This window comes from Rosa chinensis, chromosome 1 (assembly GCF_002994745.2).
Source record: "Rosa chinensis cultivar Old Blush chromosome 1, RchiOBHm-V2, whole genome shotgun sequence".
Lineage (NCBI taxonomy): Eukaryota > Viridiplantae > Streptophyta > Magnoliopsida > Rosales > Rosaceae > Rosa > Rosa chinensis.
Genome location: NC_037088.1, coordinates 61,576,879 through 61,595,658, shown reverse-complemented (window position 1 = coordinate 61,595,658; position 18,780 = coordinate 61,576,879). Strand labels below are relative to the sequence as shown.

Sequence of the window (18,780 nt, the reverse complement as noted above, 5' to 3'; positions counted from 1 at the left end):
GACAAACTATGATGAGTTGTTTACCGGCCAGAAAACTATAATATTTCAGATTGACCAGAGAATAATCTCAGTTAAAATTAGCTGTTGCGTATGACAAGGACTTCCTTGACATGTATATATAGTGCAACATCTGCAACAGGGTCAACGTTTTGAAATAAAAAACAATCTTAGGATTGATATGTATCTGCTGAAAGAGCTACCAACTGCTTTGTGTTTTAAGTAGTACAATGATTCCTTCCACATACATGAAGAACAAGATGACCTGTAGCAATCAAAGTTCAAAAAGCATGGAAACCAGGAAATTAATGTGTTACTTTTTTATTAACTAGAGATGGTCGTCATGACTCATAATCTAATTCAAATTAAATGAATCTACTCAAATTCGGCCACCAGCTAATTAGAAGGGTTTTAAGCTTGATCCGAAGTTTCCCAACCGTTCTGGCAGCAAGGTCTCTAAGCTTGATCAAAAGTTTCCTAACCCTTCTGGCAGCAAATAGTACCACCGGAGGCAAAGCTGGCGTAAGTGCAAACAGTGAGTACCAACCTGCGGTCTCACCTGGAGAAATAGTAATCAATCCATTGATGAAAGTTACGTACATTGCAAGGCCACAAACAATAAGCTCCAACCGCAAGGGGAAATTGGTTGTGAGGACATAGATCATGTGAAGAGAAACTGAAAACCCAATGCAGTTTAAAATGGCTCCAAAGATGGTGTAAACTGGAAAATAAGAAGCTATATTGGAAGTCCCTGCAAGGTGTGGTGGCTCCGTGCCATTTGTGCTCAAGTTTGTGTCAGACCAAAGACCGCCTGGAGGGTTGAGTGCAATTTCATAGCTCGCTGTAGCCACTAATACTGCTATAACTAACAGCGCGGTACGTGCATTATCAACGGGTTCTTTACCCTTTTTGAATTTGAAGTACTCCCTATTGTCTAGCTCCTCTTGATCAGTCTGTGATCCAATTTGAGGGCGGTTCTGACTAGGAGAGCCAGTGATTTGAGCAGAAACAGGATGGACTGGAGCTAATGTTGTCGAAGCCACATTATTTGGATGTTCTTGAGTGGTCTGTGGTGCTATTTGGTTATGATTCTGATTAAGTGAAGGCACATCAGAACTCGGATGGACTATATCTATCGCTGTCGAAGCACCCTGCTCTTGATGGGCTTGTGGTGCCATTTGGTTATGATTCTGATTAAGTGAAGGCACATCAGAACTAGGATGGACTAAATCTATTGCTGTTGAAGCCCCCTGCTCTTGATTGGTCTGTTGTGCCAATTGGTTATGATTCTGATTAAGTAAAGGTACATCAGAACTAGGATGGACTATATCTATTGCTGACAGAGCCACCTGCTCTTGATGGGCCTGTTGTGCCATTTGGTTATGATTCTGACCCGAACTAGAATGGACTGTATCTAGTGCTGTCGACGCCGCATTATTTGGCTGCTGTTGATGAGTCTCTGATGCCATTTGGCTATGGTTTTGAGCATATGAAGGTACATCAGAACTAGACTGGACTCTCTCTCGTGCTCTCAAAGCTCCAGCATCACGAAGGATCTCCTCAATTTCCCTATCACCGGCTTCACTAGGGAAAAGTAGTAGCAGATCAAGAGCAGTGAGACCCCTCTGATTTACACTGTATACTTCCAACACACCCCCTGGAGCAGTTCCAATGCCAACTAGCCATTCCACCACCTGTGAAGATATGTACTCAGATAATTAGAAATTTCAAGATTATTGACTGCATACTTTCTTGATCAATATCGAGAAACTGCATCTCTATATTTTCCCATTCACTAGTTTAGCTAGGATTCAAATAGAAGTGTCAAAAGGCACTTGCCTGGTGTTGCTTTTTCCAAGTTGCTACATGAAGAACTGAGTTGCCAAGATAATCCTTCATATTCATGACATGCAGCTTGTCCATTTCTCGCACCAATTCCAACAGGACTCTTATTGCTTCAAATTGGCTATTCTTAACAGCAAGGTGTAACGCAGTCTCCCCTTGTCTTGTCACATCTCTAACACTTTCTGGACAAGCCGAAACTATTTCTCGGATAACATCTACCCTCCCTCTTCTAGCAGCATGATGCAGTGGAGTCCACTGATCTTTTCCTTTATCCTGGGAGAGTTCAGGTAAAGCTTTCTGCAGAGCCCTTACAATCTCCAGATAGCCATTGGCAGATGCCACATCCATGGGGCTAAAGCCATCCTTGTTGAATACTTTGGCCAAAGCTGGTTTCAACTCTAGAATCACCTCGACAAATTCCACATGACCAGCAGCGGAAGCAACATACAAGGGATTCTCTCCGGAAGCTAGCAAAACATTATGCAGAAGCTGTGGATCGTCTCTCAGCAATTGATGCAAAAGCTTGACATTTCCAGTTTGAGAAGCCTCAAGCAGCCTAGTATCCATCGATGGGTTATGTAAAGCATCTCATCTGTCTTTATGTAGGACCAATATATAGTCCCATGCAGTTCAGTTGAAAAGGTTCTTCACTAGATTACAGATAACCGGCGCCAGATGCCGTCCTTAAACATACAAATCCTTGGATCAGACAATTAGTCATTATCAGAATCCGTTCTCGGAACCTCGGGTTATGACTTATGACCATAAAATAATCTCGCGGGGACTGTGCAATAGCCAACAGAGAGAAATGTTAGAAACTAGGAAACAATCCTTCCATTTATAATTCTTTTCGGTACAACAATTGCGTGGGTTCCATTTTTATACAAAAAATTCATATAGAAAAAGGAAGCAAAATTGTATGCAACATCTGTATGCCTCAAACAGCCTTTGTGTTTGGTCCGACTCGGAGAGCTCCATTCAGATGGGACATGGTGTATTTCTAAATTGGACTATATATTTTCTGTTCAGGTTAAACGGTTCTTCACTAGAGAAAAGTTCTCGCGGCAATCACTCCTCCAGGTGAAAAAAGGTCTTCACTAGCTAACAATTAACACCAGCGCCGGCCTTTAAAGTTCAAAGTCCTGGATCACACGTAATACAAGTCAGAATCTATTCTGGTAAATTATTATAGAAAATTATTAATTCATTGATGACCTAACATTCTAATTATAATACTTCAGGAGATGAACATAAAATAATCACGCATGAACCATGGGCAACAGCCAACAGGGTAAGCTGTTGGAAACTACGGAACAATCATTCTTTTCTTTCAAATCAACTGCATCAATTGCATAAGTTCGACTTTTATACAACAAATCATATAGAAAAAGGAAGCAAAATATTGAACCTTTTTCGATAGTAAAAATAAACCTAAACCGTCACTGATTCTCCATACATAATGTTTATTTAAACTCTGATAAAATGTATTCAAAATGTGGGAGCTGGGTGGGCGTCTGCACCTCAATCCCTCACAGCCCCGGTATTGATTCAAGATTGTATTTCTTCTCAGAAGGTGCTTCAGAACCATCATTCTCTAATAGCTTTGGCTTCTTCATGGCATCAAGAGTTTGCAAATATGTGTAGGAAGCATTCCTACTAGACGAATTGACTGGATTACTAATTCGGCTAGCAAGAAAGCGGCGAATCAGACCCCTCAGGAATGGAGCCATAGTGCCTGGCTCATGTTCCAAGTAATACATAATTCCTCCCATACACAAACAGAACAAGAACACCTGTAACAATTTAAAAAAAAAAAACATTAATTTAAGCACTTCAATAGTCTCTCAAATCTCCATTCTACCACCTAATATATCAGGCACTATCACACAACAAATTAACTGTTTCAGTCAACTTGAGAACATGACTCACAATTGTCACAAGACTCGGAACACAAAATTGTCAGAACAATGGACTCATGGTTGTCACTAGACTCGGACCACAAAATTGTCAGAACAACTCTCTCATCTATTTGTTCAATCAATTCAAAATTAAATAAGGAAATGGTCACCGAGTGCTAATTTCAACAAGGAAAACATTTTCTAACAAAAAATTTCAATTCAAGATTGGTTGAAAACAAGTTTCCTTCTCAATGGTGATAGAGATCAAAGTCAAGGAACAAGTGGCAATGTAGTAAAGCAATACCTCAGCATTCTTAATATCTGGAAGCAGGTGACGGTTTACTAAAATATACCACAAAGAATCTCCTGCCCGTGGAAGAACATATAGAGCAAGTTCACCACGCCTAGCCTTTTTCTCCAGTAGAACTGAAAGAGCAGATAGACCACCAGCAATCCAATATACAAGCTTGTTGTCTTTTGATGCAACTTTTCTGTGCAAACATATCACACCCTAGCACCAACAAAGAAACATTAAGACCGTAACCATGCAAATCATACAGATAAGAGAAATTAGTAAACCAAAAAAGGTAGGGGGAAGAAAAAAGCTACCTGAAAGATTCCAACAAAAGCAGACAAGAATGCTGTTGAGCGAACAGAATCTTTAACAGCAAACATAAAGGTGCGAGCAGGGGCCGCCAGGAACTGAAGGACATCAAGTTAAAATTAACATCAGAATTACCCAACAAAAGTAAGAAGTGACAAATGAGAAAGCATACATTCAGCACCCTTAACTATCCTCTTGAGATTAGCTAGCCACTATAACAATCTCATAAGAACAAAAATTACAAATTCATGCGATGAGTTGAAACGGCTCTGTAATCCCCATTATAGTGGCAGTTGCAAGGGCTAAAAGCATGGAAAGTCAGAATGGTGTGCATACATGGCAACAACAGTACCCTAGAAATGCCTACTTTTCTATGTACAAGGCGCACAAGTCATGAGATATATGAGGACTACCCTAGAATGCATAGTTTCGTAGGTATAAGGCACACAGGGCAAGTTGGTCACAGAAAATAAATTGCTACAATCCAGTATCTTGCTTATTGCAACTGAAGAGTCAAATACAAAATTTTAAGACAAGAATCATTATAAAGGAAAGAAAACAAACTTAAAGGAATTTACCTTCTGTAGGCGAAGAACGACAAATGGTACAAACGTCAAAGAGAAGTAAAGCGGAAATGTTTTCCTAAATGTAGCTGATGTTGCAGTTGCATTGTGCACTAAACAAGAATTTGTGTGGGGATGAATAACAGAACAAGGCAAAATGGATGGAAACTCTTCCAATTTTATATCGCTTCTCCCTTTCTCAGCCAAGTAATCAGCCAGTGAGGCAATATCCACTCGGTATCCTCTACAACACTCCCTTACGGCCTTGTATACAGGCTGAGCAACAGGACCAGTCTTCTGGATAAATTCATGATAAGATTTAGGCAAGCTCTCAGGACGCATTACAAAGGCGTACATAACCTGAAACAAAATTTGTTACTAAATAGAAATGATATAGTCACTCCAAAATAATTCTGATGAAATTGAGCAAAACAAAGAGAGAGTTGGCAAACATGAAAAATGCAAGCTGAACAAGTATATAGACAAACTGCTACCTGTGCACATGCAATAGAAAAGAGCAGAGAATCGCCATGCCTCCAGTGGCTTCCCCAAAAGTGAAACTTGTTCTTAGACTTTGCAGAATTATAAGCAGACTGGAAGCAAAAAAGGGGTCATAAATTCGGAAATTGGAACTACCAATAAAAATCCAGAAATACAACATGGATCAATTTACCTGTGCTACCCTTGCCAACAAGTACAGAGATAGTGTGCGCCTTCGGTTTGAGTCATCTAATGCTAAAATAGACAACCCCGCAATTGAACCTGCTAAGATTCTGCTCCATCATCCCCTTAAACAAAGTCATATATAAGGAATAATAGCTTCAAAACAAGTCAAAACACATGAACCGAAACACACAGAAGAATACTCACGCATTCAATGGTGTCTCTTTCTTTCTGTACTTTCTCAACAAGCATCTAATAGCATGGTAAGAACCACTAAATCCACCAAAAAATAAGCCAATTCGGCATGCTTCTTCTCTCACAATCAGATCTTTTTCCGAGACAAGTTGCTGCGAAAACAATAACAGCATATGAAATTCCTTCATAGTTTGATTTTAACAACAGCCTAGAAAAGAATAATCATTTTGTAACTAATTTTGATTCTTAGATAAACAAGTTCAATTCTTATGGACTATAAAATCCACATTCACTATCTTCAATCAAGCAATTCACTAATCCGATGCTAAACACTAAATTCTGATGCAAATTCTATCATCACCACAATTACCAAAATCAAATCAGGCACGAAATGCAAGTGTAATTACATAAAATGCCACTGAATCTCATACCTTAAGATCGAGCAAGGAAGAGTAGGATTGTCTGCGAGCGAGCTTAAACGCGCGAAGAAGAATCCCAATCCCAACTCGGACGCCATAAGAGAGGAGAAAGCTCTGGCAGAGGTTCCCAATGGCGTGGGCGACGCACGACTCGTCGTTGGCGTGGTCGCAGGGGGGGTGGTGCTGGGAGCCACGGGCTGCGGCGGTGCGCTGGCGGCGCTGGAGCTCCTCAATGGCGTCGCGGAGGCGGTCCTCGGCCTCGCGGAGGGGGTCGGAGGAGGCGGCGTCTAGGGGCGGCGGCGGGGAGGTCGGGGGTTTGGGGAGAGACGACGGCGACGGCATTGCGGGGGAGAGGAGGATGAGAAAGCTTGGGCCTTGGGGTTTGGGCTTGGCATCTGCAACGGATTTGGGGGAGTGATTATGATGTCATTAATGGTGTCATCATCATCTTTGGGAATTGGGAATTGGGAATTTTGGGGGAAGAAGATGGGAGAGGAAAGGTGTGTTTTATCTGTTAATATATTATTGGTCTATCTCTGTTTTGTCTGTAGTGTCATGCTGGGTATTTAGGTCTCTGTCTGTATCTTCTTTCTTCCGTACTGCGATCACTGATCGGTGATAATGAAGTTTATGAGGGAGTTCATGTTGACCACTAATGGTGAATTACTTATCAATTTTGGCAACTTTTTTTATTTTTATTTTTTTGGAGGTTCTGAGGTGGTTCATGACTTCACGTAACATTAGTCCATGTATTAACAGAGCAGGTTTGAAAATTTAAGTAACAAAATAATTTAGTTCCGATGGATGATCAGCCACACTGGGATTGAGACACGGCCCAAACTCCTACAGGAGGCAGCAGTGAATTTGCATCTCCGGCGGTCGAATTTTCCATCTCCAAAGACAGAAGTTTTGAGAATTCAAGACAATGTCACGGCGAGACGAGCCGTTTATCATTACATTCGGCCATAGTTTAGTTATCATTTGAGTACAGAATTCTCTCACCACAAATGGTTAGTTTTGAATTTTCTTAACTAAAATATGAGTCTATTTAAATACTTTTTCTTTTCTTTTTTTATGAGAAGTTTTTATAGACAAAAACATGATTAGCGGAAGTTGTCTCTACTGTTATTTATTTGTATACATAAATTATTTGTCGACAAAATTTTCCACCATGGTGTGTCATTTTAGTTTTATTTTGAAGGAAGACAAAATTACTAATTCAAAGCAAAGTCTCCATTTTCGGAGTTGTTTATTTATGCGAGAACTTACAGACAAAATTCAGAGCATACTAGTTCTTTTCAGCAAGAACAGAAGTAACTAGCTAAACATACTCAACAATTAAAGCATAAATTTTAAGCACAATGCTATCGAGGAATTGCGAAAAAGCAAAGCTCCATGGCATGTTAATGAGCAAGGAGCCAAGTATACTCCAAAAACCAACCGCGAATCCCAATCCCAAGCTCAGGTAGAACCACTTGTCGTCAAGTAAATCATATCCTCTCTGTTGCTCAACTGTTGGTGGTGTCACCTTCCTTGCACTGCAATTCTTGATGAGTGGAGGACCACAAAGTTCATTGCCAACAAAGCTGGATTGATCAAGGCTCTGAAGTTGAGTGCTTTCTGGAATCCGTCCCGTCAAATTGTTGTATGACAAGTTCAAGCGACTCAGAAATGTCATTTTGGTCATGCTTGCAGGAATTTCACCAAGAACATGATTCGTCGACAAATCAAGAGATTCTAACTGACCCAGCTTAGTGACTTACCAATCTTTGAAGGGATTCTTCCGGTCAAAAGATTGTTTGATAAGTTCAATGTTTGCAAGGCAATGAGGCTGGTCAGTTCCTCGGGAATCTCCCCAGATATAATGTTGGCTGATATGTCCATGCTTTTCACAAGTGTAAGAATCTTGCTGTATTGCACTTCTCTCCCTTTTGTCACCATGACCGCATTATCTTCGTACCATCTTTCAAAAGGCATACTGTCTACGCCTCGTCAACACGATTCAATAAACCTCCTGGCAATGAGATTGAGACAGTAAGACTACTAGATTCTGAAAATACTAGATGGAACAAGTATCGATGAAAGTGTTTTACTTCAATGAATTTATCTAGGAAAATATAATTCACAACATGAAAAGTTGCTGACGCAGTGTAAACCTCTCCACTGAGGAAACTTCACTGTGTGGCTTTTAACGTAGCCAACACGAAGGAACAATCCAATATGAAACACCAGAGTTTACAGAATACAAGTAGTGTTGTTCATAACAAACACTTTCATTTAGCAACAAATGCTAACTTGTTTTACAACTATTCTAACTCCTAATACAACATTCTAGACAATCAATCTTCAACCTTCCTTGCTCTCAAATGAATCACTGATCTTGAGAATGAATGTGAGAGATTATGCAATGGAAAAACATGAAACAAGTAGAGAGAGTTTTTCACATAGGAACAATTTTATGCATAAAAAAAACACTCCCTCTAACTACAGTTTCGAAACCTTTTATAAGGGAGGAAAACTCCTCCTTAATCAAATCTTTTCTTAATTAACAAATAAGATAAATATGGAAAGATGTAAAAACTGAAATCAACACTTCCTATTTATCCACCATGCATGTCAAAAAATCTTTAATGCAAATGTATACCAAATCAATTTAATCGACATGCATATCAATTTGAATCATCTAGCATGATATGAAATGAATACCACTTATACTCAAGATCAATGAGATTGATTCCTCCTTGATTTCCTCTTGAAGATCCAATCATGCAGATCCAGTCTTGCAGACTTCTTTAATTTCCTTTAAGCCAAGAATAAGTAGGAGAGATACTCTCCTAGTGCTTTGTAATTTCTGATTTCCTTTTGGCTTTGGGAAAGTCATGTGTCGAATAGGGATAGTCCAATATACTTACAGATTCTGACAAGTTGCTCATGGCAATAAGTAGGTTGAAGCATCTTGGTATTGTTCCCGATAGATTGTTATTTGCAATGTCCAAGATTTGGAGATGTGCGAGATAACAGAGTTCGTACGGAATGTCTCCCTGAAGCTTATTTGAGCGAAGATTAAGAACCACCAAGTATGGAAGGTTTTAACCACTGTAAGTGGCTTAGTGGTTCTTGTCTAGTTGGGTGTACTCCCAACCTAGGTTCGAACCCCGAAGTTGTCAAAGTGGTTAGGCACTGTGCTGCAATGCGAGTATTTCACATGCGCCGAAGGGGTTTATCTTGGGCCTAAGAAGTCTTTGAGTTCTGCTTGACAAAGTCAAAAAAAAAAAAAATGTATGGAAGGATTTTTCCCATCAATGTTGGTAAGCTTCCCTCAAACTTATTTAGACCAAGGTCAACAACCCGCAATTTAGTACACTTCTGCAATGATAGCGGTATCTCCCCAGATAACTGATTATTGCGCAAGTGAAGTGATATGAGGCCTTGCAAGTATCCTCCCCCCTCCCTAATGCGTATTTTGCTTTTCGATGCTGCCCACCCCCCCCCCCCCCTCCAGCTGTGCCTTTGGAGTTTGTTTCTTGCTTTCTTTGTTTCATTGTTTGTTGCTTTGGTTCTTTCTTTTGTTCGTTTCCCCTGTAATATTTTCTTCAATGCCAAAAAAAAAAAATATCCCGCGGAGCTTGGAATATTCCGAGTCAAATTGTTGCTTTCCAAATTCACAAATCTCAGCGTTGTCAAAAAAAAAATTCACAAATTTCAGGCTTTTCCAATTCATCCAACAATTAGGAATTCTCATTTATTCTCCCAACGAGATGATTGTTCCCAAGATAAAGAAGTTCAAGTTTCTTATTTGGTCCTTCACAAAAGAAATGGGTGACAGAACAACTTGCTATGGCCATTGATTTAGTATTATTTCTCATAATATTATTGAATGAAATTTGAGTTACGAATAAATTTTAGGTCCTCATGAAATTGGTCTCCTTTCAATGAAACAGTATAATTAATTTCTTTTACAATTATGGTTGTAAAAATTTAACCCGTGAATTGGATTGACAAATTATTCATTTAAAATCTCTATACCTTGAACATGATACAAAACTAGGCTTACCAAGTGATAAGAGCTTGACAGCTTGTTACTCCTTCTGAACACCAAGTCACATTGATGAGACTGGAGATTCACATTAGGGGCTCGTAGTTGCATATAATTGAATCTCAATAAAAAAAAGATCAAAATAAAAAAGCTTTGGTTAATTTAATGTGTTACTGACACGAAAAATAACAAGAAAAATAATCACTGGATGACTGAGAAAAGTTTTGAATTGAATCGTTTGAGCAGCTAAGCCTTTGGTAAAAGATGGAGCTCCTGCTCTTTTCTTCTGCAGTGCCAATACCTACAAAATTACCAATATTTTTATCCAATAAATGGATGAAGAAATTTGAAATGTAATCATTCAAATAATAATACTTATCAAAATTGAACTTGCACATAAAAATAATGAGAAAGTTTTATGTACGGCCGACGTAAGGGACACGTGGTACGGGTTGGCCAATCAGGTTCTTAGTAGGGGGTATTTTGGATATTTCACTTTAAAAATTAAGGGCAGTTTCATAATAATTGTAAAGTTTGGTGGGTTTTGTTGGTCAGCCGCATCGCCACGTGGTGCGGCTGCCGTATGTAAGAATTTTTCAAAAATAATATGGAAATTGTAATATAAACACAGAGCCTCAATTTGGTACAAATCTCATAAAAACGTATCAGAACCATCTGCTATCGGTAAATATGTTTTCCATTCCTCTCAACCCTTTTCTTCTCGCCCAAGCAAAGCAGGCCCAAGACTGTACTCAGAATCAGCCCAAAAGAACCCAAGTACTACAAAATACCCGGCAGGCCCACTTAATTGATGCCCTCAGTATCAGGAGGACTTGCAAAGAAAATTGTTCTATTGCTAGAATATCAGCTACTCTGTTTTTCATTCTGTGCTCAACCTCAATTTGTTTTTGTTTTTGTTTTTTTTGTTTTTATCCGATTGGAATAAACTCAAATTTCTGCATCAGAGTCTTGCAAGACTTATTTGTAAACCAAGGTTTATAATTTCAAGTGTTTGAAAAAAGAAAAGAAAAAAAAAAGTAGAATAACAAATAATATAAAATCATAGAACGATCCTTCTTTCATTTCATCAAGCGAACTACAGACAATGGTCCAAATGAACAGACGTTCTTTTTAGCACGGAGAAACAAAATCCACAAAACTAGCTGGCTACACATATTTAACAATTACATCATAAATTTTAAGCACAAGGATATTCAGAAATCGTGAGAAAACAGCGCTCCATGGCATGTTTACCAGCAAAGAACCAAGTATACTCCAGAAACCGACCACGAATCCCAATTCCAAGCTCAGATAGAACCACTTGTCATCAAATAAATCATATCCACTCTGCTGGTCAACTGTTGGTGGTGTCACCTTGCTTGCACTGCAATTCTTGATGAGTGGAGGACCGCAAAGTTCATTGCCAACAAAGCTGGACTCATCAAAGGTCAGAAGCTGACCGCTTTCTGGAATCCGTCCAGCCAGATTGTTGTAGGACAAGTTCAGGTGACCCAGAAATGTCATTCTCGTCGTGCTTGCAGGAATTTCACCAAAAAGATGGTTCTTAGACAAATCAAGAGCTTCTAACTGATCCAAATTACCAATCTTTGAAGGGATTCTTCCGGTCAAAAGATTGTTTGATAAGTTCAGTGCTATCAAGGCATTGAGACTAGTCAGTTCCTCAGGAATCTCCCCAGATATAATGTTGGCTGAAACGTCCATGCTTGTCAGAAGAAAAGGAATCTTGCTAAAGCGCAATTCTATCCCCTTAAAAATCAAGACCGCATATTCTTTGTACAGCTTATCAAGAACCGACGGATCAATACCAAACAAATCTTTTAACCAAGTAAGATTAGCTTCTGTCATGGTGCTCATGGCAAGAAAACGGTTGAAGCATCTTGGTATTGTTCCCGAGAGATTGTTATTTGCAATGTCCAAGATTCGGAGATTTGCGAGATCACATAGTTCATACGGAATGTCTCCCTGAAGCTTATTTGAACGAAGGTTAAGAACCATCAAGTCTGGAAAGCTTTTTCCCATCCATGTTGGTAAGCTTCCTCCAAACTTATTCAGACCAAGGTCAACAACCAGCAATTTAGTACAGTTCTGCAATGATAGAGGTAATTCCCCAGATAGCTGATTATTGCGCAGGTGGAGTGATCGGAGGTCTAGCAAGTATCCCATGGAGCTTGGAATATTCCCAGTCAACTTGTTGTCTTCTAAATTCACAATTTTCAGGCTTTTCCAATTCATCCAACAATCAGGAATTCTTCCAACGAGATGATTGTTCGCGAGATGAAGAACTTCAAGTTGTTTTGGCCCATTTCTTGTATCACAAAAGAAGCTGGTGACAGATCCAGAAAATGATGAATTGGAAAGATCTAGTGTACGTACATTGGAAGAAATAAGAGGTAATGAACCGTTGAACTGGTTAGAACTCAAGTCAATTATCGACAACTGGGAAGCAACTAAACATTGGATCTCTCCATGCAATTGATTGCGAGAGAGATCAAGAAAAACTAAAGATGAGTTCCAAACCCAATTGGGAATGGGACCCGAAAGTCCTGTACTAGATAAGCTTAGATTCTGTAACTGGACTTGTCGCTGAATCCACATAGGAAATTCAGGACCTATATGCCAGGAATCTAATCCTAAGTCGTGAAGTTGAAAAGGAGGAGTCCAATCTCGACTAGTATTGAGCATCAATGAATTTCCGTTTCCAAGGAAGCTTGACAATGTTGTAAGACAAGTAAAATGAACTTCAGAGACTAAACCTTCCAATGAATTATGGGATATATTCAAAGACTTTAGCATTTTGAGTTGACCAATGCTTTCTGGAAGAGTTCCATTGAACTGATTTTGAGAGATGTCTAATGTTACTAAGCATGACAGATTTCCCAGGGACACAGGAATGGGACCGGATAATGAATTATGAGAAAGATAAAGGACGCTCAAGTTTGTAAAGGTTCCTACCTGCTCTGTTAACTGACCAGAAAGATTACAAGATCCCATAGACAATGACCGTATTCTATTTGAACCACACACAGACAAAGCTTCAAAGATTTCTGTTAACCTTCCAACCGTGAATCGGTTCCATGAAAGATCAAGAACCATCAATTTACAAAGATTTCCCAATGACTTTGGCATTTTTCCTACCAACAGATTATGCTTCAACTCTAGGTTGATGATGGATGTCAATTTTCCAATGGAACTTGAAATTTCACCCCGAAAGTTATTGAAAGAAAGAATTAAGGACTCAAGATGGTTAAAACTATACAACCACTCAGGTATGGTTGAATTGAATTGGTTCACTTTGAGATTAAGAACTTTAAGACCAGTCATATTCATCATACCATCTGGCAGTGGCCCTTCAAGGTAATTGTAACCCAGGTCCAAAAGAGTGAGGTGTTTGTAGTGAAACAACCACTCGGGTATCGTAAGATTAAGAAAATTCCTGGAGAGATCAATTTCCCTGAGAGACGTGATATTGTGTGGACTGTTCGGAATCGGACCTTGGAAGCCACAACCCACCAGATAAAGAGAAACTAGATTTCTAAGACTGAAAACCCACCCGGGAATGAAAGAACTAAATTCGTTCCGAGAAAGATCAAGGATGGCAAGTGAAGTAAAATTGACGATAGGTAGAAGTGGAATGCTATGAAGTTGACAATAGACCATGCGTAATTCTACCAAGGAGGGGAGCATGTTTGTCACTAGCAGCCAATGATCAGATGCTTTGCTAAGATTAACACCACTCATGTCCAGGTGTTCCAACCGAGAAAGACCAGAAATCCATCGGAGGTTCTCAACTTTCAGGCCGTCGCCACCAAGAAAGAGATGGCTTAGACTGGAAAGATTTCCCAGTTGATGGGGAACCATTCCTCCGAAGCTTGCTTCTGAGAGGTCAAGGTGAGTTAAACTCTTAAGAGAACCAAAGAAGCCAGGAATCTTTGTCCCTTGAAAGTTATTGTTACTTAGGTTCAAGTAGGTAAGATGCGTTAAATTGAGCAGGGAAGGATTTATCTTACCACCCAAGGAAGAGATGGAAGCCACCGGGTTGTCAAGATGTAGCTCATAGATGTGGCCGGTGGAGTAATGACAGACAACTCCAGCCCAATTGCAGCAGTTGGAATCTTCTTGAGCAACCCATGATGAAAGCCGATTTGAAGGATCTTTAAGATCTTGCTTGAAAATGAGAAGCGCCTGTTTTTCGCTTTCTATACAAGGCACACCCAGGTTTCCATTGCATGAACCTATACTAGTAGTAATGGTTGCAATGGTTAGTAACGTGTGAAGTAAGACGGTTCTCATGGACTTCTCCAAGAGTTATATGAAGTTGGTGAAGGTTGATGTGTATGAAACAGACCCGTCTGTTGTGCTATATACACTAACAGGGTCCAAACTGGGAGCTTACTCTCATCATTTTTTTTCTTTTTCTTCTGCTCTATACTCCAGAACTCAATCATTTTCACTATCCTAAATACCTTGGAGGAACTTCTTGTAACCATTGTTATTTTGATTTTGGACAATTTCACAAATGAAAAAGGTAGGAAAGTGATAAGAAGTTACATGTGAACAAGAAAAGTAATTCTTCCCCATAAAACTGCTGGCAAGGACACGGAACGACAAAACGAGTTAAATTTCATGAGGATTCAATGGTTCTCACAAAGACAAGAGCAACTTTTTACCTAAAAGTAAACAGATCGTGACTTTTGCTAGATCCATTGTAGTTCCACCCCGTCAAGGACGTACTGGCAGACACGTTTTTCAGACTCAAGACTGTAAACGTAAGAATGGGGGGGTAAAGACACCATTGGTCTATTTGCAATAATGTGGGATGGGAAGCTTGTAGAGATGCACTAGTATTTGCAACCAAAGTGAGCGATCAACTAACTATTGGTTTAGCTTTTGGGGTAAGGTTATGTCCCCCCCAGGTTGTATTTTTTTTATTTTTATTATTATTAATAAAATAAAAATAGGGGGACGGGCGGTGGGTTCTTAGAATGTGGCAAACTCCTCTCCTTCGGGATAAATGGTGGGACTTGTTCCCTACATCATTTGCCTCCGATGAGCTAATATCGCCTAATCTCTTCTTCAAAAAAAAAAAAAAAAAAAAAAAACTATTGGTCTAGTATTTGTTTTCATCACATTGTTGGATGAGATCTAAGTTTGAGTTCTCCCCTCATGACGAAACTGTAAAGAACTCATATTGCAATTGTTTTTTTAGAAATTTAAGTCGTAAATTGACAAGACAAATTTAGCTCAGCCTCTAGGAGATGTCATTTCTTTATCCATGCCCACCAAGAAACGATGGAGGTTCTAAACAGTACTGGATCGTCGTTGGTAGAAGCTTCTGGATGAAGTACAAGCAATTTCCTCATCTTTGCTTCTGAAATGTCAATACACATGAAAGAATCAGTAAGTATGAAGAAGCTTGATTTGGACCCAAGGAAAGAGAAAAATGAAATTGCCTTGAAAGCACAGCACAATATTGAAAATTGTATTGAAAACATTATTATATATTGAGTATTCCTGCTATAATGATACCATCCCAGCCATCTTTGGCTAGGAATGAGCAAACGGGGGTGGGGGGCGGGGTATTCGCGGGTTTTCCCCGCATTTGTCAAGCGGGGGCGGGGGCGGGGTTCCCCATCACATGTGCGGGGGCAGGGGTGGGGGCCCTTATTTCTCCCTCGGGGGTGCGGGGGTGGGGGCGGGGTTTCCCATTACCCATGCAGGGTCCCTGTTTATCTTTTTTTTTCTTTTTTTTTTAATTGAGAACTATTATTTTTCAACCAACATATGAGACATTTTTATAATTTTCTTATTCTAAAAAAAAAAAAACAGAAAACTTATATGGGGTATTTATCTTTTCCATCCATAATACACCTTCAAAGCGATTCAGGAGGATCCGACCGTTGGATTGTCGTATAATTTTGTGAGGATGATTCTAAAGGCGATCCGGGACGATCCAACCGTTGGATCTTTGTATAGTTTTGTGAGGATGATCCTAAGGGCGATCCATGAGGATCTGACCGTTGGATCATAGTATAATTGTGAAAAGACGATCCTCTAGGTGATCCTTGAGGATGCAACCGTTGGATGGTCGTATAATTTTGTGAGGATGATTCTAAGGGTGATCCGGGACGATCCAACCGTTGGATCTTTGTATAATTTTGAGAGGATGATCCTAAGGGCTATCCGTGAGGATCTGACCGTTTGATCATAGTATAATTGTGAAAAGACGATCCTCTAGGCGATCCTTGAGGATCCAACCGTTGGATCGTCGAATAATTTTGTGAGGATGATTCTGAGGGCGATCCGGGACAATCCAACAATTGGATCTTCATATAGTTTTGAGAGGATGATCCTAAGGGCGATCCGTGAGGTGACTATTGGATCATCGTATAATTGTGAAAAGACGATCCTCTAAGCCATCCTTGAGGATCAGACCGTTGGATTGTCGTATAATTGTGATTTGTGATTTTGGCTGTTAGAGAAGACGCAGCCGGATTTTTGCCAAAAAAAAGAAGAAAAAAAAGAGAGAAGACGCAGCGGGATTTATAGAAATAAGAGAGAAGACGCAGTGGGATTTTATTACTTTACATTTAATCGCCAGGTTGTGAAAATTGTTTTATAGAAATAAATATTTGTTTTAAATGTATTGCTTCCTCGTTTCTTAAACACTGTCTCAAGCATTTGAAATACTCAATCGACCAAAACAATGATGAAAATAAAAAGAATAAAAAAATTATTTTTTGTCAAAAAAGAAAAGGAAAAAAAAACTGAAAAGATAGAAAATAGAAAAAAAAAAAAAAAAAAAAAAAAGAAGAAGAAGAAGAAGACCAACGCGGGGGGCGGGGGCGGGGGTGGGGAGCCCATTACCCGCGGAGGCGGGGCGGGGAGTCTCCCATCTGATAATATCCCCAGACGGGGAACGGGGGCGCAGGGGAATTTGGGTGCGGGGGCGGGAGCGGGGGGCGCGGGAATTCCCCGTTTGCTCATTCCTATCTTTGGCGAACATATTCAAATCCCATGTTCCCTTCTTCCACCTCGCATCACTAAATTTCACAGCAGAAGATTCTCTATCCAAAGCGGGCTTCAATTTGTAGTAAGCTAGCACCACCTTCTGCCCCTGGCATGGCCCATCTACGTATGAAAACTGAAACGTGTTGGAAAAGTGTGGCTTAGATTAGAGCCCTTTGAAATCCCACATCAGAAAGGTGAAGAGTCAGAAACACCTACCATCAAGGAGGCTCAATCATAACAGACGGTAGCTGCTTGTGGATGAACTTCAACAAACTCCTCCTCTTTTCTTTTGCAGTAACAAAATTAACAACATTTTTACCCAATTGATTTGAATTGAACGCAAGCAAAGAACAATATATTACTACTAAAACTTGAATTTTAATAAGAAAGTAGAAAGAAAAAATATACCAAACTTAAATCTCAGACACGGACCTGCTAGTAGAACAATGCCATGGCACTATGTCTAACTCGTCTTCATCGGTCTATGAATTGAATTTCATCACAGGCAACACCCTCTAGTCCTATGGCAGTACGTCTGCCATGACTGCACCCAACTTCCTATGGCCCAAGACCATAAGTCAGTACCCAAAATCACAGCACAGTAGGACCAATAACTATAATCAAGACCCGGCCCAACACAACCCAAACAGTGTACTCCATCAATATCATCAATGATGGCTTAGAGGCTTAGAGTAAGAGGAAAATCACAGCACAGTAGGACCAATAACTATAAACAGGACCCGGCCCAACACAACCCAAACAGTGGATTCCATCACTATCACCAATGATGGCTTAGAGCCTTAGAGTAAGAGGAAAGACGACCTCAATTTTCTGTACTAGCATTTCTCCACACATACTCTGCACATGCAAGTTTTTTTTTTTGCAGAAAATGATAAAGAAAATGGTTATTACAGACATAAGATTATAGAAGAGAAAAGTGGACTGTGGCTTTTTTTTTTGTCTATTTTTTTAATAAAAATATATTTTATAAATGTCATAATTGTCCTTATAATTTAATTAACTCTCAAAGTTTTTTAATCTTTTGGGGTCATTTCTGTAAAAAAAAAATTATTTTGGCTAACAAACTCTCTTCTCTTAATAATAACTAGACTATAAACACACCCTATGGGTGTGGATAATTACTTAGGAAGTTATTCCACAGAATGTGAAGAAAATTGCTGCACATATTTTGTTTTTAATTTTTTTTTTGTTAAATTTATTTTGTTTTCTTTTATTTGTGAATTGACCATTTTGTCTTTCTGAAATATTTCAGCTCAAATGTTTTTTAATATTTGAGGGATATTTTGGTAAATTTTTTCTGTTTTGGTTGACAAATATATATATATATATATATATATATATAGTGTGTATATTTTTTTTTATAAAAATAAACTCAAATTTCTGCATCAGATTTTTGCAAGACTTATTTGTAAAGCAACTAAGCAAGGCTTATAATTTCAAAGCAGAGAGGAAAAAGAAAAGTACAATAAAACAGAATAGCAACTGCAACAAAATCATAGAACGAAGGACT

At 39.3% G+C, this 18,780-nt stretch overlaps 3 protein-coding genes across 3 annotated transcripts; all 3 read right to left on the bottom strand.

The window, feature by feature from the left end:
• Positions 1-223: 223 nt before the first annotated feature.
• On the bottom strand, positions 224-3,018 carry LOC112179598 (ankyrin-3). The gene is made up of 2 exons (XM_024318063.2): positions 1,837-3,018; positions 224-1,691 (listed from the first exon to the last, which is right to left on the bottom strand). The coding sequence occupies exons 1-2, from the start codon at positions 2,407-2,409 to the stop codon at positions 363-365; spliced, it is 1,902 nt and encodes a 633-aa protein (XP_024173831.1). The 5' UTR covers positions 2,410-3,018; the 3' UTR covers positions 224-362.
• Positions 3,019-3,149: 131 nt separating this feature from the next.
• Positions 3,150-6,706, bottom strand: LOC112192710. Its single transcript, XM_024332598.2, has 8 exons — positions 6,197-6,706; positions 5,778-5,917; positions 5,581-5,680; positions 5,402-5,500; positions 4,923-5,267; positions 4,350-4,442; positions 4,045-4,251; positions 3,150-3,635 (listed from the first exon to the last, which is right to left on the bottom strand). The coding sequence occupies exons 1-8, from the start codon at positions 6,524-6,526 to the stop codon at positions 3,372-3,374; spliced, it is 1,578 nt and encodes a 525-aa protein (XP_024188366.1). The 5' UTR covers positions 6,527-6,706; the 3' UTR covers positions 3,150-3,371.
• A 799-nt stretch (positions 6,707-7,505) lies between these two features.
• Positions 7,506-14,644, bottom strand: LOC112188893 (receptor-like protein EIX1). The gene is given in 5 exon segments (XM_040512849.1): positions 7,506-7,943; positions 7,946-8,136; positions 11,891-11,900; positions 12,033-13,170; positions 13,243-14,644. Coding segments are annotated over 5 exon segments (3,066 nt in total). The 5' UTR covers positions 14,532-14,644.
• Between the last annotated feature and the right edge of the window lie 4,136 nt (positions 14,645-18,780).